At 38.5% G+C, this 23980-nt stretch overlaps 1 protein-coding gene across 1 annotated transcript; it reads left to right on the plus strand.

The window, feature by feature from the left end:
• The first annotated feature begins 34 nt into the window (after positions 1-34).
• hid (head involution defective) lies at positions 35-18721 on the plus strand. Its single transcript, XM_036815705.3, has 4 exons — positions 35-911; positions 13824-14328; positions 15317-15635; positions 18213-18721. The coding sequence occupies exons 1-4, from the start codon at positions 554-556 to the stop codon at positions 18291-18293; spliced, it is 1263 nt and encodes a 420-aa protein (XP_036671600.3). The 5' UTR covers positions 35-553; the 3' UTR covers positions 18294-18721.
• Positions 18722-23980: the final 5259 nt, after the last annotated feature.

Raw genomic sequence — 23980 nt, forward strand, 5'->3', positions numbered from 1 at the left:
GACTCGCCGTCGCCGTAGTTTGAGGCTCCAGTGCGAACAGTTCTTTTTTAGCCGCGGAGCCAGTAAGACGTGTTTTCTGCCCTCTTTCTTTGAGTCTGCGACACGTTTTAAGTGCTCTTCCCCAATTGACAACAACAGCAAAGTTACATAAAAAAAAAAAATCAAAACCAGAACCATCGTGACGAAAGTTGTTTGTGTTTTTAAATCAGTTCTGAACACGAAAAGGCTTGATGAAAAATGCAAAAGAATCCGAAAAACTAACCAATCGACCGAAAACTTGACTTGAGTGTTGCTTGACAAATCAAGAAAACCAAAAACTAATCATAACAAAAAACTGCACGAAAAGATGCAAAAGTTTCTGATATTCAAAATCTTGCACAAGAAATACAAAATCAATTAAAGTGAACTCTAACTGAAAGTTGAACGAAGGAGAAAAGAAAAACAAACCAGAGAAGAACAATCAGAAGAGCGAAGTGCAAACAAAGAGCAGGAAGGAAGGAAGCGGATAAGGACAAAAAGGAAGCCAGCGCTCACACACACACACACACTCACAATGGCCGTGCCCTTTTATTTGCCCGAGGGCGGCGCCGATGACGTAGCCTCGAGTTCATCGGGAGCCTCGGGCAACTCCTCCCCCCACAACCACCCACACCCGCACCCACTCCCCTCCAGCGCCTCGTCCACCACCTCCTCGTCGGGCGTGTCCTCCGCCTCCTCGGCCTCGTCCTCGTCCTCCGCCTCCTCGTCCTCCGCATCCTCGTCTTCGGACGGGGCCAGCAGCGCCGCCTCGCAGTCGCCGAACACCACCACCTCGTCGGCCACGCAGACGCCGATGCAGTCGCCACTGCCCACCGACCAGGTGCTCTACGCCCTCTACGAGTGGGTCAGGATCTACCAGAGCCAGCAGAGCGGTAAGTCTATAAAGATCCTCGGAAAACATACGAATTCTTCACTCTTGTTCTTGAACTTTAATTGGAATGTTGGCATATAACACCATCCATTTATCTTAGGGATCTTTAAAATTTCAGATATTAAAACATTTTAGATACACAAGTAGGGAGTTCATATCTTACATATCCCTAGAATCATTCTTTATTATAAACATAATCGTTTACCAGAGCCAAGCAGAACCGCGAATCTTTATAGATATAAAATCAGTTTATTGAACTCTGAACTTGAGTGTGCGGTTTTAAAATATTCTTAACTTACATATCATTCAATAGAAACGAGGTTCTACGAGGAGTTCTACTGTTAATAGAGTATGATGATAGGTGACTTCGAAATTTTTAATATATTTTTAAGTTGGTTACTCAAAACCACTTAAACTCGTGGAAGTATAATATACAAACCTAAAAAAGAACGATCGCAAATAATATGAAAAAAATAAATTTACTAAAGCGGATTTTTCGATTCTTCGTTCTAAAACTCTAAAAACTTTTAAGATTTCAAAAATTACTGAACATAAGAAAATGATAAGAGGTTGCAAACTAAATATTAAACAGATTTATCCATTAATGAAGAGTCGAGATAAATCATTATTCTTAGGGAAACTTCACTTAAAATGGCTTACAAAATATAATGTAAGAACATAAAAAGTAAATGGTAATTTAACATAGAAGAAATAACGAGAGAAGACATAACGAAAGATATTTCGAAAAGAAATCTAGAACCGTTAAGAAAAATATTTCTAAGTCAGCGAAGTATTGCCCATAAATTAATTTCAAATCTTTATTATCCTTATCATTTGCATTATTTTATTTGAAAGTTATCTTAAACTTTAAACATTATTTCGACCAACAAACTCTTAATTTCTTTATAGAATTTTGTGTTGCATAAAAATTTAACATTTCCTTATTATAAGATCATTACTTTAACCTACTACTGAAACACAAGGAAATACCTGGACAGGCATGAAAGTTTTTCTCATTTTTAAATGGGTCAGCAATTAGCCAAGTTGTTGTTGTGACTTTATTTGTTAACTGCTTCAGTTCGCCCTGTGCAAGTTTCACTTTTCAAGGTTGTTGACTCATCCAGCGATTCGAGCAACTGCGTCAACTGCCTCCAGGTTGTTTTTGTTTTCTTTTCCCAGTTTTTTTTTTTAAATTTTTGTGTATGGTCAGGTCAGCACTTTGTCAGCTTATCAGCAAAAAAAAGGGAGAGCGAAAGGCTACACGAAATTTGCATTAAATTACTCGGCCACACTCGAAAGGAAGCCGCAACCCAAAACGGTAATTCAATAAAAATTAATCGAACAAGTTCAAAAAGGGGAAAATTGAGAAGTAATTGAGAAGTTTCGATTGGGGGAGGGAGCTGACCAAATAAACTGGAAGTCACAAAAATGCAAAAACACAAACATGTTGGCTTACTGGAGTAAAGGGATCCAGTTACAATGAATTTGTAAACAGTTTTGGTTGAACTTGGTAAGAATAAATAAATATAAGGAAAGAAATTTAAAAACTGTTTACAAGCCACATAAACTTGGAAACAATATATATTATCTAATCTTCACTTGAAAATGAAGTTATAAAAGTAGTATAGTTACCGAAACTTAAATCGATCACATTAAGATCGTTTTAAAAGCCCCCCTTTGGTATAATCCCCTAAACTAGGCTCATAAATCTTCCGCCAATCCCGACTAAAATCTGTTAATGTGGTAAGCGGCAATACGAAAAGCGAGACAGATGCAAGCCAACTGCCAAGTCGGCTGTCATGCGATATGGCCCGTATTTCTTGGCTAAAAATTGGGCGTGTGCTGCTGGACCAGCCAAGAGCGGAAAAATAAAGACCTGGCCAAAAGCAGGGGATCAGAAACCAAAAGCGGTAAAACAGAGCTGGGAGCAAAGAGCTAAGCACGTTTAATTGGCACGCGCCAAACTCGAGTCGAATGTCTTACTTTTGAGTCGCTGGAGTGTGTGGCCATGTATCTGGGTATCTGCAAGATACGTATCTGTATCTCGATCGCAGTGCGGCCCGTATCTGTTACAGTTCGCTCGGCTAACCCAAATTATTAAACGCCATTTGACCTTAGGCAACTAGTTTTCCGATTTTCCGAGGGGCCCCAACGGGTTGAGGGTGTGGGCCATTTGCAAAGTGTTTGACTTAACGGTTGTTTAAGTAGCTTTTGTGCTCGGCCACATTGAGTGCGGTCAGTTTTTTATTGTTTTTCCCCCACTTTTTTCTTTTTTTGCGCGCTTTTCATGTTTGCTTTGCGGTTTTTCATTCGCGTTCCTTAATTTTGTGTTGGCTTTGCATAATTGATTTTGTCGCTGTCGATGATTGCCAGCTGCGGTCGGGCCCCACCAAACAGCCAAATTGTTGTTTTATTATGTTGGCCGTTTTATTTCGTTTGTTACCTTTTTCGCGACTGTCAGCAACAGTTGGTCAAGCCAAAAAAAAAAAGAGAGTTCCCTTCTTGGTTTCGGCGTGAGTCACTTTTGGGCGTTTCATTATTTTGCCGTCTTTAAAATCATTTTTTATAATTATTATTATGAAAATATTGCCAAAGTTGAGCAAATTCGCATGCAAAGCATAGAATATTATCATTTCTTCTTCAACCAACACTTCCCCTATCGCATTTTACCCACGAATCTTTAAGCCCCCTTATCCACACTTACCGATCATCTACTTCAGTTAGCCACTCGAGTGGATAATTTATCTAATAGTGACACGTCCCGAAACTAGTTAACAATGCTTAAAGCACTTGAAACGAGAACGGGATAAACTGTAGTTAACCAAGATGCGAGCACCCTTTTCCTGGTTCCCTCAGTCCGCCCTTTATATATGTAAGCCAGAAGCACACAGAATACTTTTAGCCCTGAAACGCGCTTAGTCATCAGCCAGCTATCAACCCTAAAAGCCTAAAAATGCGAGGCGCAAACAACCCCGACAAAAATTCCTAAATACCAACAGAGCTTTTCCCTACCAAAAACAAAAAACGCAGGAGGGAGCCTTTTGTTTTGGGAGAGGATTAAGGATCCAGCATCCAAAGAGCCACCCCATAGCCCATACCAAGTGGCGCCCAACAAAAGGTGCAATGACAGCAGTGGTTCCTAATCAGTGATGAGAAAAGGTACTTGGTACACACAGTATGCCCTTTTTAATAGAGCTTGTTTGGGTAAATGGTACAGTAGGAAAAATTCTTGGTAAAACTAGTTTTATTTGCAATGTAATCCTGACTAATCTATTATATAAGTTGTTTAAGTTTAATCATAGGTACACCACTTCTAATGAACGATAATTATAATTATATATTATAGTTTTGTTTTTGGAATATATTATCTTTATATGTTTGTACCAAGTACCTACTTTAAGCAAGGTATCTCATAGTACCCAATACAAATAGATACTTCCCATCACAGCCTCCACCTCACCTAACCCCACTTCTTGGCTGCTTCGTTTTGGCATGCAAATTCGCATCATTCGCTTGGCTTGGCTTTATTTTTTGCTGTTGCCAACAGCTGTTTTGCTGCTAGGCGTTGTTTTTCGCTGCCGGCGTCGCTGCCGCACTTGACATTTTCAACCATTTTGTTTTGCTCGGCAACTTCGTGGATGCCGATGCCGCAGCTAACGAAGCTAACGGTAAAGAGGCGGCATAATGGCGGCAAAAATGGCGACCCTGCCGCATCCTGCCTGGCAACAAAACACAGCTGACTGCTGCGCAGAGAGAGGGAAAGAGAGATGGAGAGAGACAGAACGAGAGGGCGCACAAGGGCTCCGATTAACCGCAAGTTTTGAACTCTTTTTTATTTTGTACAGCCTACCCAAAGGGGGCGGGAAAATGGGAAAACGGGAGGAGCAGGAGGTTAGGTTAGGAGGATTTTCCTCCGCTTTCATCATCGTCATTTGCATCTCGATTTGTTTGGCCTGTTGCCAAGCTGATTTATACATACCAGACTTTTTTATGTTTTTTACCTCGCTTTTTTCTGCTCTCTCGTTGTCTGCTTTATTTTTTGCATTTTTCGTGGTTATTATGGCTTTGCCTTTACATTGACCGTGAATTTCTGTTTCCCTCTGTTTTTGTTTCGACTTCTTTATTTTTCCCATGCAAATTGTGTTTTTATTGAGCTGCGTCTTTTGTAATTGTTTCATTTCATTTAAGACAATCGCTTTTTAAGGTTTCTCATCTCTTACAGCATAGTTTTTTATGGGTTTACTGCCTTCATAAATTTTTTGATGATCTGCCCAAAACAGCTGCGACAAATCGAATCGGAAATCTTTACTCAAATATTATTTGCTCATAAAAGTTGAAAGTAGTTTGTGAGCAGAAAACTTTTGGAACCAGCTGCGAAACACATTTTTATCTAAGGAAACTTTCAAGAAAATGAGTTCACATACGGCTTGATATCAAGAACAATTGTACTTGAAAATTTGAGAAGAGAAAATACTGAAACCAAGCAGAGTTGCCCTTCAATTTTTTTGTGCTCTGCTACACATTTTCTAGCATTGCCTGATTTTTAATGCAAGCTTAGGTTTTCGTACTTGCCTCGGGGTTTTCAAACTATTCAAGGAATAGAAATACCATCTCCAGTTTGTTTACATTTCACACCATTCAGCGCAATGAACTTTACACATTTTTCAAGTTTAAATGGCCGCCAGGCACTTTGACTAATAAGAAAAAAAAGTATTACCTGAATGCCAGGTATAAACTTGACACTTTTGAGGCACTATAAGCGTCGGGACTCGGTTGAATCGGGCTCAGACGACAGTCTGCCAGGATCCCTAAGTTGGCTTTTGATTAAGTCTCCGCTGAGGCCGTGCTAAATTGTTTGCACTGAGGCGTTTGGGTTAAGTTAGGGGGCGGCGGGGGGTTAAGGATAGAACGTGCTCAAGTTTTTGTTATGAAATTGAGCCTAGACAAGCCAGGCGAAGCCCCTTCTTCGCTGACAACTCGACTCCTTTTCAGCAACTCGGGACAATGGAACTTGTGCGACACGCTCAAGGCAGAAGTGGAAAAGGATATGTATCAAAAGGCGGAAAACTAAGAACAGGATATACTCCTCGGCACAAAAAACAGACGGCAGACAGCATACCTGGCTACTTGTTATAATTGGCAAGCTGGCGAACGCTCCAGACACCAGTTAACTTTCAAATTTTCCCCGCGATGAGCTCTCAAAGGAACATTCCTGCTGAAGGTGTTCTCCGATTCCCAAAGGGGAAATGTTTTCGCGGCTCTGTGAGGAAGTTTTAATAAGGGAGGGATAGGTTTTAAGGGCTTAAATTGGGGAAAACATTAGGTCCATATTAAATAACGTTTATAACTGAATTTTTAGTATTGACCTTCAATAAAAACCCTTCTGAACCCATATTTCCCCTTTTCGGTTATTCTGCGTTTAGAAAAATTGGTGGAATTGCCCAACATAATAGTTAAATGGGCCCAAACCATCGAATTGTCAATTTTACCAATGAAATAGTTACTCTAACAACATCAAAATACACACAACATTTTATTTTATGGTTGTTTAAGTACTTTATTAAATAATAACCTTTTTTACAGTTGCTTAACTATCCGTGTTGGTCAATTTTACCCATATAATTTTGTTTTATGTAAAAAATAATAAAGAAATACTTACTCTCATAACAACAAAATAAACAAAGCAACAAAAAAAGACACTACTATCCCAATTTTTAACTGTTGCCAGCCTTTTTTATAGTTACCTAACTATCCGTATTGGTCAATTTTACCCATATAAATTCTTGTTGTGTAACAATAGACCGAAATCTACTTCAGAGCCCCTGCTATTGTATCGCTTCTCGAGTACCGATATCCATATCAACTTCTTTGGTAAACAAATCGAATGCGCTTACTAAATGTGCAAACAAAGTGCCAAACGACAATTAAATCAACAAATAAGCTCGTGTAATTGAGTACGCCAAAGGCGGTCGGTGGGTGGGTGTTTCGGTGGATCGGTGGATTCAGAGGTTCTGAAAATTGAGTGGGTTGGCGGGGTGCATCGGTGGATCGAGTATAGATAACCCTTCGGGCACGCCACCTCCGAGTGGTTGCTGGGGATTGGATTGGATGACGCAGCGAAGACAGCCAGTCTGGCCCAGTCGCATATGCAATTCCCATTCATTTATTAATAACTTTTTTGCCTCGGCCGTTGAGACGTGCAATTTGCCGTTTTGCGGCTGCAGTTTTGTTTCGTTTTTTTCTCGCTTTTTTTTAATTATTTTAATTGCGTTGCATCTGATCGAATGCTGGCGTACAGTTTTATTTATTGTTTAATTGTAATTTTCGCATTTACGTTGTTGATTGCAGCGTGTTGTTGGCAGGAGAATCGGTTTAATCAACTGCTAAATGCTTTTTGCTCGTTGCAAAGTGATAAAATTCGGTTATATGGCGATGGCAAAATTTATGAGCATATTTTTAGTGCGGAAGTTGGGAAAATTTAGCTTAAAAGGGTATTATTAAAAGAACGCAGAAATGTTTTGAATTACACTTAAGAACTTAATGAGTTTTAGGTTTTACAGAGTGGTAACTATGGTCTATAAAAATGTTTAGATTAGCAGTTATATTTTACTACCAAACATATATCTTGGGAATACTTTAAATTTCTTTCATCTTATTTCAAGCTGATTCAGCCAGTTATATTTTACTGTTTTACCCAGCCATATTTTTTACGCTCCTCCGGCACACAGAACACATGCTCACCGCTTTTCCACTCCTCCGGAAAATCCTTTGGATCGCCGGAAAATATGCAAACAACTGCCAAGACCAAAGACTTGTGTTTCGCTCAGTTTCCTGTCAATCGATGTGCATCGTATAAGTTCCTTGGGAACGTCGTCTTATGCCTGATTTTCCTTTGGCTTTTTATGGCCTTTTAAGCTGTTCTGCTTTTGTTGTGCGGAGTGAAGTGAGGAAATTGAAAAATTGCATTTGTCTGTCGCTGATAAAATATTGAGCAGCTTGCACATTCTATAGCCCCCTGGTTTTAGCTGTTCTGTCGTGATAAGCGTTTGAGCTATTTCCAGAAAATTCTCTCATGGAAATTGGCAAAGAATGAAAATGCCAGGCGGGTGGGAGAGTTTCGAAATTCTATTCAGCTGTCCCTCAAAGGGTTTCCTCATTCCTTAAAGCCGTTTTTCAACGGCATTTAATTCCTGAGATATTTAATTGAATTCTTGCATATTAGCTTTAACGTTGCAGTTATTGCTCGCGTGTTTGCTGGCCCCGTTTTTAGTAAGCCTTGCCTCGAGAAGATTAATAAAATTTATATGCTTCGGATCATCAAAGTCTAGAATTAGAATTGCCGACAATATGGGATTTATCTTCTCCATACACACTTGACCTTAGGCTTTATTATCGGGATTTTTTGCTGACGCACCAGTGCAGTAGATAACATTCATCGTTTGTTTTCTTGGATTCCCACAAAATTAATGCGTGAATTTGATTCCATCTGGGCTTGCCAAATCATAAACAAAGAAACTTTCTCTTTGTTTTTGAGGCATTACGCCATTTTATTAAATTGTTGTGTATCAAAGAATCATTCTTTAAGCATCTCAGGAGAACTTTCTCCTTCTTTTCACATGAATCATGTTACTTTCGCAAATTTGTCATTAGCTTCCGCATATTTTGTACCGCTCCTTATGGGCATTTATATTTTGTTCCGAAAGTATCGCATTCCAAAAATGGCTAATTAGCAGCTTACCAAAATTGGTAATTAACAGCGGGATATCTGATCTTTGTAGATTGTAGATTCGTACATAGATCGACACCTGATTGACATGCAGTTCGAGACAAAAACTTGATCGAATTGTGCAGGCCCCCAAAAGGCATTCAGAGAACAATCTTTTGTCATATATAGAGAAGCCAGAACACAGAGTTTCTTGATCATTGTTTCCCGAATTCTCTACCAATTTCCTGAAGAGCCATTAATTAGTCACTTGCCTTGGCCATGAGCAGTTTTTACCGTTCATCTGTGGGGAAACATCGGCAGCTGTTGCCTAATTAAATCGAGGTGACAGACGATCTGACGAACTGAAATGCGAGTTGACCAACCAAATTAGTAATCTCGCATCGTGACAGACGACAAATCGCCTTAAATGAACGACTTCATATGTAATTTTTGTGGGATTTTTATTTACTGTTTTTGGTTGTTGCCATAGCTGATTGTGCTTCCTCTTCGTGTGTGGGCGTTTTGTGTTAACTGTAAAATGAGTTTTTACACTTTTTTGGCCAAGTTATTCAGGTCTCCGACATGCATTTCATGTTGTAATCCTGAGCTTTGCTTGAGTTTAAAATGGAGTTCAGTGTGGAGTGTTCCTTTGTTCTGTCATCTTGAGCTTGTTTCGATTCTGTATATTTTTTTTTTAAATTTTAAATTAAATATTCATCAATAAATGTCAATGTCAAGTGAAGTTGCCGCTTGCTTTGAGGGTCTCGAGATTTTGGGATAAGAGATTGCAGTTTGCTGAAAGATTCGATGGCTTGGAGTTTTGATGGCAGAAATGAAACATGAGATTGTTTGGTGAAGCCATGGGGGTTTATTATCCAAATTGTGCTTCGAAGTTGGCTGATCAAAGATATAATTTCCTTTTTAAAAGATTTTTGTACCAGTATAAACTGGAACAAGCTTGTTTCATTCCCTATAAAGTTTTTTAAGTTACAATAATTACAATAACTACTGATATTATTATTTGTATAGTATTTGAATGATGAAAGTAAAATTTAAAAAACCTTTTAGATAATTGTATTCATAATAAGTATGTGATTATTTTTACAGTATAAGCCTAGAAGTTGGTAAAAAAATGAAAGAACTCTTTGCGATCTCATCTCGTTGCCAGCCACAACTTCCTTCCTATATCTCAGCTCGGCTATAGCTTCCTTCCCCGATATCTGGCCAATCCATATGGCATTTCCCATTCCGTTCCACTGACCAACTTATGGAACTCGCACTTTGCAAACTCGTTTAGCCGCCGATTCCGAAGTGCGACGCAATTGTTCGAGTTGGGCTGCCAGAGATACGAGTACTCGAACCCGCACTCGTATTTATTCATACTCGCCCGTGCGGTGCGGTGACTCTAGTATATTTTTATGTGTACTTTTTTTTCTTTTTGCATTTAGCCAGCACTTCAAGGTTATAATGAGCAACATATGCTGCGGGTAGGCGAGCAAACTGCAACTGCAACTGCAAATGCAATCAACTGCAAAGGCACAACTAAAAATGCATTTCAACGTTGCCGACGACGATTTATTCTTTTGTGTGGCAACTAAAGCGAGGCATTTTTCACGTTTTTCCGCTGCCTCCGAGCTGTTCTTAAGCTTTTTCTGAGGCGTTCTGCTTAGTTAAACTTTTGCCTGATTGATGTTTGTCAGCTGCTGCCCAGCGGCCTTAGAAATGGTTGCAACATCGCCTAGAACCGATGGAGAATTAAAGTGAATTATACACATAATTGCATTTTTTTTCAGTCCCCGTTGTTCTGTCCAGATGCGACTGGTACTCGTAATTCAATTAAACATTTTGCACATATTGTTCGAATAAAAAACAATACTCCCAACAATTGGTCACGTTTCGTCACCAACACTGCATCGCCCGCATTGAGCTGCGATCATAAAAATGGTTGAGGTGCCGTGAATGATCGGACCCAACTACCTTATAGAGATGGCCAGGAAAGCAAAGCTTTTCAAAATTCTAGAATTTGAAAAATTGATTATATAAGCCAAAGATTGAACAAATACTGCCTAAATGGAAAGCTTTTAAAAATAAAGTACATTTTCCTTCAATAGAAGATATTTAAAAGACTAATTAACACATTTCTGTTCGTGATAAATCCCAAACGAATTTATAAACTAAATTAAAACACAATAAGAAAAGATCACTGACCGTTGATTAACACCTAATTAAAGTGCGAATTAGATAACACAATATAAAACATAATTGGCATTATTAAGCCTTAATTTAATTAAGTCGAACCAAGTAGTTTGTTTGCTCAACAAAACAGAACACAAAAAATCAGATAAAATTACTTAATAACAGATTTTAGCTTTTTCTTATTTGAGAATGTTCTGAGATTTCAGATAGTAAACCGATAACATTGTTAAACAAAATCACCGTTTAAGTATTGAATTTTAAACATTCTCACTTAATCAAAGATTAAATCACACTGTGTATAGTTTGCATACGTATTTTTCCGATCTCCGATTAAATCACAGTTTAGTAACCCACGGCAATTTATGCGATATACGATCACTTGGATAATTTATATTGACGGCTTTACCGTTTGTGCCAGCACCGCATGAAAATATATCTCATATGTAAATGCGATGGCAAACGAAATGAGTTGGTAAATAATTTTCCACACAATTTGCAATTAGTAATAACATTTTTATCGGGCTCGGGCTTTGGCTATAGCTCGTCAATTTCATCATAAAGGCAGTACACAGGGAGAAGTGATCAAAATATGTTTATCTTTATCTTGACAACTATATTACATGGCTTGGAATTTCAAATAGTACCTCATATGTGATATAAGACATGAGATAAAAAGGAAATCAGCACACAAAGGATAAGGCTTGATTACCGATTAAAAGTTGACCGTGGGTGATACAACTTATTCAAGGTATTCAAACAGCTATTTTTACTATGACATCCATTAAATATTTAAATTACCACATTTGGTATGACAAGAACATAGTCAGTAGAATATACTTTATATTTAATAGGATGGAAATGTAAACAGTAAAATAGGAAAGAGTATGGAATTGATGATTAAAAAGGTATCCCTACTTATCTTGACCACTATATTGGACTACATTTAAACTAGTATTATATGATACAAGTTATTTCAGATATCAAAACATTTATTTTTAGTATTAAAAGAGGACTTTTTGGGTTCGTACTAAACAAAATATCCCTTTAATATGTGTGGTATTTGTTCTCTGTGCACCAGCATCGCCATGGCATGGCTAGTTATATAAGTTGGCCAGGCAGTAATGATCCCTGCCGTTGGCTTCGCTTCGTTTCTGAAGCTGAAGCTAAAGCTGGCAGATTTTCAAGGTTAAAAGCGACTCTGCGATGGCGCGCGGCGAGCGCACGTGAGTTTTGCTCAGCTGCTAGCCAGCGAACTGCATAGCAAACTAGTTTCAAATGCCTGGCAGTATCTTACAGATACAGATGCTAAGGCTGCGGCAAAAGGAGTGGCTCTTAACTCGCTTCGCTTCGGTTCGGTTCGGATCGGCTTGTCTTGGCTTGGCCTGGCCTGGCCTGCAATTAAATACAGATTTTTTGCGCTCTTGCAACTGCAACTGCAAATGCAAACGCAAACGCAACAGCTGTGGGCTCGTTTCGATTCGATTCGAGTTCAAGGCTATTGGGTCAAATTGCAAATTAGTCGCCTGCAGGTTGACAGTGAGTGACATTATTGTATATCTGCAAACTGACCACCGACAAAGAGGCAGGCAGACAGCCAGATCGGATGGATGGATGTATTGGCTAGATGGTCGGACATTCCCTGCGGTCAATTATCGTTCTTGCTGTCCGGTAATCGGCATCCGTAAGATACTTGTACTTCTGCCGCCGGCTGCTGGCGATTTGTATAAATTTTGCATTACAATCAATCATTTGTCTCGCTGGGCAATGGCTTTTTAAGTAAATAAACATTAAGAAATCATACAGATGAAAATGTACACCCAACTAATGGGGAGCTCACAATTTATGCGCATATCAAGTGGCCAGCTTAGCAGCGCATTTACCTATCAACGCTTTTGTTGTCGATTTGCATGAAATTGCAAGTGAAAAAAAAGGAGGAGAAAAATTGAAATACAACTGGCAGTCAAACAGAAGATACAAATACGCTTCTCGATGCATGCATAAATGATGCTAAAGCTGGAAGATCCCACTGGCAGATACAGATACTTTTCAAGTTGGGCCACTCAAGTAGATGCTCTTGGCAATGTTTGGCAAAGATACAAAAAAAAAAAGAAGAAATACTTAGAGCAAGTGAGCACGAGAATCGGCAATGACGTGTAAACAACTGAGATACAAATGTATCTTGAGGCGGCTTGTAAGATACTTAACGCTGCGAGTAAGTGGAATTTTGTTTGCCATTGTTCATGGATATGTTTCAGATGGGTTATAAAAATGTGTATTTAGGAAGTTATAATATCTTTTATAAGGATTTTCGGTTAATTTATAAAATACTCCATATAAATTTACGAAGTAAACCTTTAATGACTAGTTTTATTGGTAAATACGCCATACTACTTAATTAAGGGACTTGAAATAAAGGTGACCGAAACCCATTAAATATTTGCAACGTTTCATATAACATCTTATTTGCACATTTATCTTAAAAGCTACATTATGTGGTTTCCTGCTGCACCAGTATATGAAGATATTCCACTTTAATGTGCACTGAAGCCTGTAGCTGGTGGGGGCTACCAGATCGTTTTATGGGCGGTTTTATGATCGGAGAGGACTTGCCATAATTACGCCAGGTTTTACAGTCAGTCGGCTAAGTGGCAGTTGGCAAGACAATGCGTTCGACAGACCCCGACCTTAGAAACTTCCCTACATTGTCACTGACTCAAGTTGACTTCATTCCAGAACCGGCCAATGCCACCTTTGTTTACCTCATCCATTGTTGGGTGATCTTTATTACGGGTATAAGTAGGTGCACAGTACATCATCCAGAGGGCGAACTAATTTTAATTACTTTAAAGAGTCTGTCTATAAAGATGTATAGTAATGAAATGGATTATTACCTTTTTACTAATATTTTAAAATGGTAAATAAAAGAATAATATATTCAGATAATATTTCTGAAATACCTTTTATTGAATGCTGACTGTATATTAATTATAAAATCTCCCGCTTTCGTTGCAGCCCCTCAAATCTTCCAGTATCCGCCGCCGCCGAGCCCCTCTTGCAATTTCACGGGCGGCGATGTGTTCTTCCCCCACGGCCACCCGAACTCGAATCCGCACCCGCGCACCCCCCGCACCAGCGTGAGCTTCTCCTCCGGCGAGGAGTACAACTTCTTCCGGCAGCAGCAGCCGCAGCCACATCCGCCGTATCCGGCGCCATCGACACCGCAGCCAATGCCACCGCAGTCAGCGCCGGCGATGCACTGCAGCCACAGCTACCCACAGCAGTCGGCGCACATGATGCCGCACCACTCCGCCCCCTTCGGGATGGGCGGTCCCTATTACGCCGCCTACACGCCGCCACCCACCCCGAACACGGCCAGTGCGGGCACCTCCACCTCGTCGGCGGCCTTCGGCTGGCACGGCCACATCCACAGCCCCCTCTCGTCGACGTCGACGCCCCTGTCGGCGCCAGTGGCGCCCAAGATGCGCCTGCAGCGCAGCCAGTCGGATGCGGCCAGACGGTGAGTAGCCGGCGATGCAGGGTGCCAAAAGATACAATGCCTGGGGGGTACTCAGATACAGGTTCGGATCGATGAGCTCCCAAAAATGTGGGGGAAAAGTTCCGAACCGTAATATGTTTAGAATGACCAGGAGAGGTTTCCGTTTAAGGTACCTTAGAATGTATTTTACATATCTTGGTGTTATAATGATATATGGGTAAAAGATACACCAATTCCGAAGCATAGCAAGGCTGATGTAAGGCAAACAGAAAATAGCATAAGAAAGTGTGAATAATAATAAAGAGGGTCGGGATCACATTGAAGTCTGTAAGGAACTTGGGTTATAGGGCATATATTACCCAATTAGCTTTTCATATTAGGGTGTTTGCGTTCTCCTCAGATTTTAACTGTCCTTAAAAAGTTTTATAGTCACCTCCCCTATCCAGATAAATTGGATTCGAACCTATTTAGTAATAACATTCCAATACCTCATCTTTCCTGTGCCTCAAATCGAAAATGTTAAGAAACAGGTTGAAAAATAATTTTGAAAATCAGGTTTATATCCGTTAGCTTTCCAGAAACTTTCGAAGAAACATGCCTCCACGAATTGTAGGGCATATATTAACCTTTAAAAGCCTCTACTTTTTGGGGGTATTCATTACACACTCTTGAGTCTGATGACTAGACATTCTCTTGAAAGAAACAGTTACACACAAGGCATAATAATGAATAAAAATTAAGTACCATGCGTAATAGCAAGATTATTTAACGCAATCTGGGCACCTTACGTTCCGCCCGACCCCTAGTCCAATTCCCATGACTCAACGCTAAGTTTTTAATTAATGAAATCGCCAAGTTGTCGCTGGATTATGCACACACACAGTGTGGCATACAGTGCCAAACCAATCCGAACCGACTGATAATTGCCCATGACGTTCCCAAGTTCCCAAGTCAGTCGTATATATGTGCAGCGATACTCATAGTGCCCATTTTGCGTCTCTTCCCACAGCAAGCGATTGACCTCGACGGGCGAGGATGAGCGCGAATACCAGAGCGATCATGAGGCCAGTTGGGACGAGTTCGATCGCTACGACAACTTTACGGCCGGACGGGAGCGTCTGCAGGAGTTCAATGGACGCATCCCGCCCCGGAAGAAGAAGAGCTCCAATAGCCACTGTGGCGGCGATAATAACCCAGTCTGCCAAAACAACAGCCAGCCCCGTGACCATAGTGCATCCTCCCATGCGGAGAGTGGTGGAACCAATGGCCACATCAGTCAGCAGCGACAGGTGGAGCGGGAGCGACAAAAGGCGAAGGCCGAGAAGAAGGTAAGAAAATATCTACCAATCCTAGTATATTCCAATCTAACAGAGAGAAATATTCAAGTACATTGTTCTTAAATTGAGAACATTCGTCCTTAAAACAGCGTTAGTACATTTTGATATTAATTTTCTCAATCTTAGAACAAAATGGTAAAAAGAGAAAAGTTTTATTGAGTTTACTTAACATCTTTTTGATAAGTATATTTAACTTGATTCTAGCAAAATGAAAACATTTTCAACTTCAAAAATGTCGTTCTATTTTTAAGAACATTTTCAACTCAGATGAAAACGTCACAATTATCTCTGTTAAGTTAGTATATATTTATCAGGGATTGCAATCATAATAACATACAATAGCCATTATTTTCCAGTTTTATATGTATTAATTAGAAGTATCGCTCAAAAATAATTATGATTATGAAATATTATAATTTATACATTTTCAACTCTTTTACTATTTGAAATCGCATCAAATCTGCATAGCGGGTATATTTAGAAAGTATTTGAAACTGACAGGCCCCTTCTATTCCATTCTCACTGGCAGTACTTTCTCAGCCCCCCACTATCCAGCAATTAGAATAACAAGAGGAGATAAGTTGGGGAGTTCATTAACTCGGGGCTTTACACATCTGCTATACCAGTTCTTGCCTCGAAAGCCGTGGCACGTGGCAAACATTTTTCAAAGGCTCAACTAGAGGAAAAGTGCTAAAAATACGCGCCGAGGAATGACAAATTGCCACAGGCGAAAGGAGTCGCAGATTCACTCGCAAATGTATCTGTATTTAGTAGAGTGTGGCCTGGGCATGTATAACACTTTTTGCACATGCTAAATGTGTGATAAAAATTAATTGCGCAGTGCGGAGAGAAAGAGTCGCTCATGTCACTTGTCCCGTCCCGTCTCGTCTCGTCTCGCTTTATGTTAATCAAGGCAGGCGCCTCTATATAACACCATATACCATATACGTATCCCCCTTAAGTCGGGCCTTTGTGACGGCCCTCATTGAGCTCACTTTTTTACGCGTTGCGCTTTTTTAGTTTTAGTTTCTTGCGCCTTTGCCTGCGCAATTGAAAGAAATGCATAGTTGAAGAAATTCAATCGCAATCGCATGACACACACAGCGACTCAGACCTGATACCATTTTCCAGTCCAATTCGGTCCTACATTTTATTATTCCAATTCACTTTGATTTGTTTTTATTGTAATTCATGTTGGGACTGGCTGTTCTTATCGCCCATCGCTTTGTGGGGGCTCATCCTTGGGGAGGCTGCGGGCTGATCGGGAAGCTGCATGGCAGCCCACTCAGCTCCCTGGGATCTGACCTTATCCGAGACTCCGTCAGCTGCTAAATGAGAGCGTGAGAAATTCCGTAATCTGAAATAGGCGTACATGCTCGTACTTATGCAGATGCAAATACGTTGAGAATATTGTTATAAAGGGGGAAAATTAATCAGAGTTTTGTTCTTAGATGAAGTAGAATCACTTATATTCCAATTATAATACATTTAAAATATACCTACAGAGAGAGGAATATTCAAGTTCATTGTTCTTGAATTGAGAGCATTTGTTCTTAAAAATTAATCAGAAATTAACCAGAGTTTGTTCTTATATCAAGAAGAATCACTTATATTCCAATTATAATACATTTAAAATATACCTACACAGAGAGGAATATTCAAGTACATTGTTCTTGAATTGAGAGCATTCGTTCTTAAAAATCGTGTAAGTACATCTTGGTATCAATGTTCTCAAAATAGTGAGAAGAGAAAAGTTAAATTGAAAAAAAGTTAGTCCAGTCAGTAGTGTATCAGAAATTTTCTGTGTATATATAATTTGTTATAAAATAGTTTTCATTAGGCATTTACAAAACATTTTTTAAACATAACACCGAGTCGTCGTTATTAATTTTTCCTCTCACCAAAAATCAAATCAAAATATGGCCACATGTTCGATGGCCTTTCATACCATTAACCGCAGCGACAAAGCCACAAAAGTCCAACCGAAATATATCCCAAAATTCGGACAAAAATAGCAGAAAAGCGAATTTGCATAATAAATGTGGGGTCAGTTAGATGTTTTGGTGGTTGTAGTTCCACCACCTCATCACTCACACGCGCCACACTGAAACCATTGAAGCGTGGACTATTGGACAAATAAATGGTGTAAATTATATAACCATTGATGCGGGTTTGGGATGGAGGGGGGCGAGTCAAGTGCGTTATATAGAAAAATAATTAAACCAGTGACCGGACAAAAGTTGACCGCCCATTTGGGTCAGGCCACATGAAGTTCATCCGCTGGAGAGTCAATAGTTTCGCTTGATTTACGGTTCAAACTGATTGAGGGGCGGGGTTAGCTGGGTTTCAGAGGGGTGGTTTCGGTCACGTGTGTGGTTTTAGATATTTTATGCCACACAGGGGAGCTATTGGTTAAAATGAGTCCATTTCTTTTGCGTAGAGGCTGATGAGAGGTACTTCTATTGCTACAAATATTTAATTAATGTTGTATTTAAGCAACATGTTGTAATAGTTAGTTGAGAAATGCAAGACCAATAAGTAAATCCCACTTTTCTTTTCTCCTTCCAGAAACCACAGAGCTTCACCTGGCCAACTGTTGTGACCGTTTTCGTTTTGGCCATGGGCTGTGGCTTCTTTGCGGCGCGATGAAACCGCGGGAGACGTGTAATCGAATGATCTATAGTTAAATCAGCTAGCACTTAAGATATATGCCGATCTATACATAGATATAGCTATAGCTAAACCGTAAATAAGTTCAACGAATTTATTGAACTGCAAGGCCGCAAGCAGAAAGTCATTAATTCGTAAACGAATTGTTATATACACACACAGCCAACATAAGATTAAGAAGGTTGACGGGACACAAGAACAATATATTCTATCTGTCTATGGTAACTGCATTTGTATTTCTAAATCGAAACGAAACAGAACTTTCCTCAAAGTGAACAATTAATACTGCTCAAAGTAATGAAAACTCTTAGACTGGCAAGAGACTCAAATCACACTTATTTTTTTTGCATATGCATATTTTTGTACACACTTTTGAGAGATATTTACAAATTACAAAAAAAAGAAAAGTACAAAAAAACAAGAGATACGCAAAAGAAAACTGCCACTTTTTGAGATACTTTTGATAATCTTTGATTCGCATTTAATCAATTCCACACTTGCATTTTCGTAAGCAACATACAAAATTATTTCTATTGTAGAACAAAATAAACTGCAATTTCAATGTCTTCGCATTTGCAATTCCGAATTGCAAGCAAAACAAAAAGTATATTTTAAATATGTTTAACTAGTAGAATTTTTTAAATGTAAGTCCACAAGAAAATCACACACCTAGCTTTAATTGTTAAAACAAAAACAAAAAACAAAAGCAGAGAAAAACACAACAAAAAAAATGAATGAAAAATCATTAAATTAATTTTGTATATAGTTTTTACGCCATTTTTGTGATGTTTTGTGTCTACGGTTTATGTCATGTTATTTTAGTTAAATTTCTTATGATTTATGTTTATTTGTAATTTTTTGTCATTGTTTGTTCATCATCATATTCAAATTGGTCTCACAATATAGTAGTTTTAAGATCCACGCCCAGGAAGTTGATGGCAAAACGTTTGAAACTTGGCCAGGAGAGAGATGGTTTTCCCGTTCTTACACAGTCTTTTTTGGAATGCACATAAATGATCTCTCACAATGGAAATTAATGAAAGTTGATCTCCACAGCTAGCCAAAGTTAAAAAAGAAATGAGGAGGAAAACATATTTTATAGGCAATTTTCACTACTTGCTTAGAATTTCCAGGGCGTTTCAATGCTAATCGAATACCGTGACATGAAAGCAAACATAGCGAAAATAATAAGAGAAAATCAATCAAAAAGAAAGAAAAAACAATTCCCAAAAATCGCATTGATCTCATGGATTTATACAATACAAATACATCAACCGTTTTTTACAATGAGAAATGTTATAGAAAGCAGAAAGTGAAACACAGAAACAGAAACAAAAATTAATGAAAAGTCTAGGTTTAAGTTCGCCAAGCGTTTTAGTTCTACTTCTAGAATGTTTAAGTCGGTTTAGTGAGTTTATTGCGCTGTCTTCGGACACGAATTTATATTTGTATATAGAGCAATATTATTTGTGTAGCCTAAGTGACAGCCCCAATCGAATCCCAATTCCCAATCCAGACAAATCCCAGCAACGCAATAGAACATTTTCTCGTACACATGTATCAATATTAATTTGAACTACCACAAAACCGAAAAAACTACATCCATACCCAATGAAAAATTATTTTTGTAAATTTTTTGCATCAATTGAACCGGGATGTCAGCTTTGGAATTATCCTGGCTGCTTCTTCGGTTCATGGCTAATTAGTTTTCACAATGATCTCGGTAAAGTTTTGTGGCCTCGCGCCCAGAAATCGATTAGATTTTTGGTTTGCCATAAATACTCGAACAAAAAGTTAAAGAAAAACGAAGCAAATGGAAAAAAAAATCAGAATGAAACACAGAAATTTATATTTTTGACCCAATGCGACTTAATCCGTTTTTAAATTTAAGTATCTTTACTCGACCTTGTATATAGCGCAGTTGGAATCATAGAATCAAATGCCATTTTTTGTATAGAATTTTGTTTGGTGCCAAAACAGTGACACATAATTGTCAATGAACACGTGTATTTCGCATATTATACATTTATACATATATCGTAACTTCAATCATAAGTTTGATTCTGCAATTTTGTCAATTCAATTTAAGAAAACATTTCTGTTTTAGTTTTATGTTCGAAAGCAGAAAACACTTTGTTTACTTGTACATATTATATTATGCTGTAATATTTTAATATACATAAATATCATTACTGATCTCATGAATATGTTCATAAGACAACAAAAATTATATATATATATATGATACATCTATGTGTATGTGTAAATGAAATAAAAGCGCATAAATATTATGTAAGATTTACAAAACAAATGAAAATAAAAATACAAAAATATTTGAAAACCAAAAATAAATCTAGTTTTGAATAGATAGATATTACAATACTAAGAACCCTAACTGAGGAAATAACGGAGATTGAAAATATATTCAAATGGGGCTTGACACCAATTAAAAAATATCCTTTTTTTAAAGTAAGTACTCAATCTTTGAAACTTGAGAAGAATTCTTCAAGCTAATCCCGAGATCTCATAGATTTCTACATTAATTTTACACCGATCAAATGCAAAATAAATTTTTAAGGCATACTTTCAGGCAGTTATGAGAACTGAGATCACAGAAACGTTGCGTGCCGGTTTTTCTCCCTCCCCTGAAAAGAAAACGACCTCTAATAATTTCCTGGGGTGAAGTGTGCGTGCGAGAATACTTTTTTGATTTAAATGGCAAATGCTGGCCACTTAACCGGCAAATAACCCGACGAAATCCTAAACCAATTTGTAGTTTTTATGCCTCTTGTGGTTGCGGATTAAATGGCCATAATTGCTGCTCCTGCAGCCGCGCCACGCGACTTGGTAACAGGATACTAGGTCACGTTGGTCATGACACAAAAATGATGTGTTATTAACGGCTTAAGCAGGCGATGACGATTATAACGAAACGCGGCACCAGGCTGTTCAATTATGTTAACCTGGCCACCCGAAAGTCTCAGGCTCAGCGGTCATGACATCCGTTTCCGCCTTCAATCACGGCCACATGCAAGTGTCAATCAAAGCGGCATATTTAATCTAAAATTGTTATTTCCATTGAATTTTGGCGCGTGTCCGACTCGCCTGAATGAATATTGAATAGCCATTACTAATCGGTCATTGGAAATCTTACAAGTTTTCAATTACAATTTAAACAAAACTAATCAATAAACACATTCCATTTTCATAGTTTATGGTAATTACTTTTCGGTTCGACACCTGCCACCAGCAATAAACAAAAGGAAGCAGGACATTGTTTTATATAAGACAATGTGTATGGGGAGACCGTTTATTAAAATTATTTGGGTACATGGTGCGACTCAAACGTTATTAAATTCCTGCTGTTTTTCAGGATTTAGTTCCATATAGGCGCTTTTATCTCAGCTTTAAATATGTAAGTCTTTTCGTCCCCTCCTTAAACTTATCCCAGTCCCAAAGAATTTTCCTTACCCTAGCATAATGTTTTCATATGTTTTAATTAGATTGTATCCTGCTTAACTATTCGCCACTTGAAAGTCACTTAAAAGTAATTCAATTATAAATAAAACCCATTGAGAGTGTAACGCATCTGCTTATTTCAGTTTTCAGCAAAAGTGGAAGGAAGAAAAAGTTAATTTCATTAAAGGACAAACTCTCCTCAGACTTCGAATAGCTTAACCCTGTTGGTTGTGTGAAACACACGGCCAGCAAAAGTGCATTAAAAATGTATTACAAAGTGCACGCAGAGGACATATCCTTCCCTTTCTTCCAAGGACCTTCAGGTATGGATGTAGATAAGTGGCTCATGGAACATGCACACAAATGTAAGAAACTTGTCTCGTTTGTCTGCGATGTAACTACCATACCTCCTTAATCTGCTGGATACATGGGAATTTTACCACATATATTTTTCAACTAGTTGGGGTTTGAGCTAGAGAGAATGCAAATAAATCGATATTTCATATTTTATCAATAATATGTTCAACTGCCAACTTGCCGTGTATTCAAGATACATATTGTATATATACCCTTTTAATAAAAGTCTACTATAATTAGTAATGAAACAAATTAAAGAATATGAGACATTCACAAGCTTTTATTCAACAGAATTCCTTGCTTCGTTTTAAAACGACAGAATTTGATTTGCTTTCTAAAAGGGTCTGTTTACTTAGCATGCCTTAGGCGATATGGCATTTACTTAGCTCCAACTTAGCTCGTATCTAAAAACTGATAAACCTATTTTAGTGCAGAAATAGGAAAGCAGAAAGCAGAAGGACAAGTCTCCAAAGGATTCACAGGAAACTGTTAAGAAGTATGGCAAACGGAAGGAAATAAACAATCTCATATCTGGAGAATGGTTTGAGAACATCTCGTAAATTTTCCTGGCCTGCAGGCCATCAGCTGGATAACTCATAAGAGAGACAATATATGGCGATCATAATCAACGTCTTTGGCACTTTATTGACAAACTAATAAAAACCCCGAGAGTCAGGAAATCCTAGTTGAAAGGATGTCCAACGAGAGACGAATAGATACTCGTAGATGGTAGCAAACGATTTATTAAAATCCCTGTACATGGCATACATAATAAAAAGCCACCAAAACAGGAGACCCTTGCTGACCGTTGATGTGATGAGTAATTTGCTTTTAGTTCTAACCAGTTACACTACAAAAAAAGATTTGTTCTTGTGCGAAACACTTTTAAGATTTATAGTATCTACCTATTTTTTGGTATTTTTTATTTTATCTTTACCTCTGCAATATTATTAATATTTTATTATATCTGAGAATGTTTTGCCAATCGTCCTTATACACTATTTTTTTAACTGCATAAACCCGTCCAGAAAACGAATAGTTGCAGGACACGGAAATTAGTGCGGAAGCGCTTACTACGCTTAGCAATCTGTCAAAAAGCCAAAATGTAATAAATGAAACCCGCATGCCAGTGGGGTTGGGGTGTCTGGGGGCCATCAACATAATTCATACGACATGCCATGGCAGGACAAAAGGCTGACCGTCCAAGGACAAAGGCGCCAACTGGGGCTGGGCTGTCTTTTATGGCAGCAGATGCACCATATTTCATTACACGTTGATAAGTGGTCATTTGTCCAGGACCAAACACGGTCGGCAAATGGCTGAAACTCCGAGAGAAGTTGGTTTCCTGCATGCCAACAGGCATTTCATAATAATTTTAACAACCTTTTTACGCAAACCTGCAGCCAGGACTCCTTTGATTAAATACGAAAAACATGGATAGTTGGAGGTCCGACTTGGCATTTAAGCCCCGTTTAGTCGCTCCGGAAGTACATGTGCTTTCAAGTTACCGCACATTATACAATGACTTTTTATTCATATGTTTGTTAATTTATGCACGATTTGTTGCCTGCTTGCACTTGAATTTGGTGAATAATAAAAGATTCATCGTTAGTATTTATTTAAAAATGAGTTGATTGTGTTTTAATTGGTTCCGTACGTTTACAAAGTTAACAGACTGGTCTGTCTTTAATATTCTTTAAAAAGCGTTGATGTATTATTAATAAATTGGTGGTTACAGAAAATACATTTGATTAATTTGTAATGTCTTTCAACAAGCAACACATTGCAAAATGCCGTTGTGCAGAATAAAGAAATCTGGCATGACTTAAACAGCTGACCATTACAATACA

This window comes from Drosophila suzukii, chromosome 3 (genome assembly GCF_043229965.1).
Source record: "Drosophila suzukii chromosome 3, CBGP_Dsuzu_IsoJpt1.0, whole genome shotgun sequence".
Taxonomy (NCBI): domain Eukaryota; kingdom Metazoa; phylum Arthropoda; class Insecta; order Diptera; family Drosophilidae; genus Drosophila; species Drosophila suzukii.

Excerpts from the sequence above, each read along its gene's own strand:
- hid (XM_036815705.3), top strand. The coding sequence starts at position 554 with ATGGCCGTGCCCTTTTATTTGCCCGAGGGCGGCGCCGATGACGTAGCC. Across the intron at positions 912-13,823 it reads CTACCAGAGCCAGCAGAGCG|CCCCTCAAATCTTCCAGTAT; the intron begins GTAAGTCTATAA and ends CTTTCGTTGCAG. Across the intron at positions 14,329-15,316 it reads CAGTCGGATGCGGCCAGACG|CAAGCGATTGACCTCGACGG; the intron begins GTGAGTAGCCGG and ends CTCTTCCCACAG.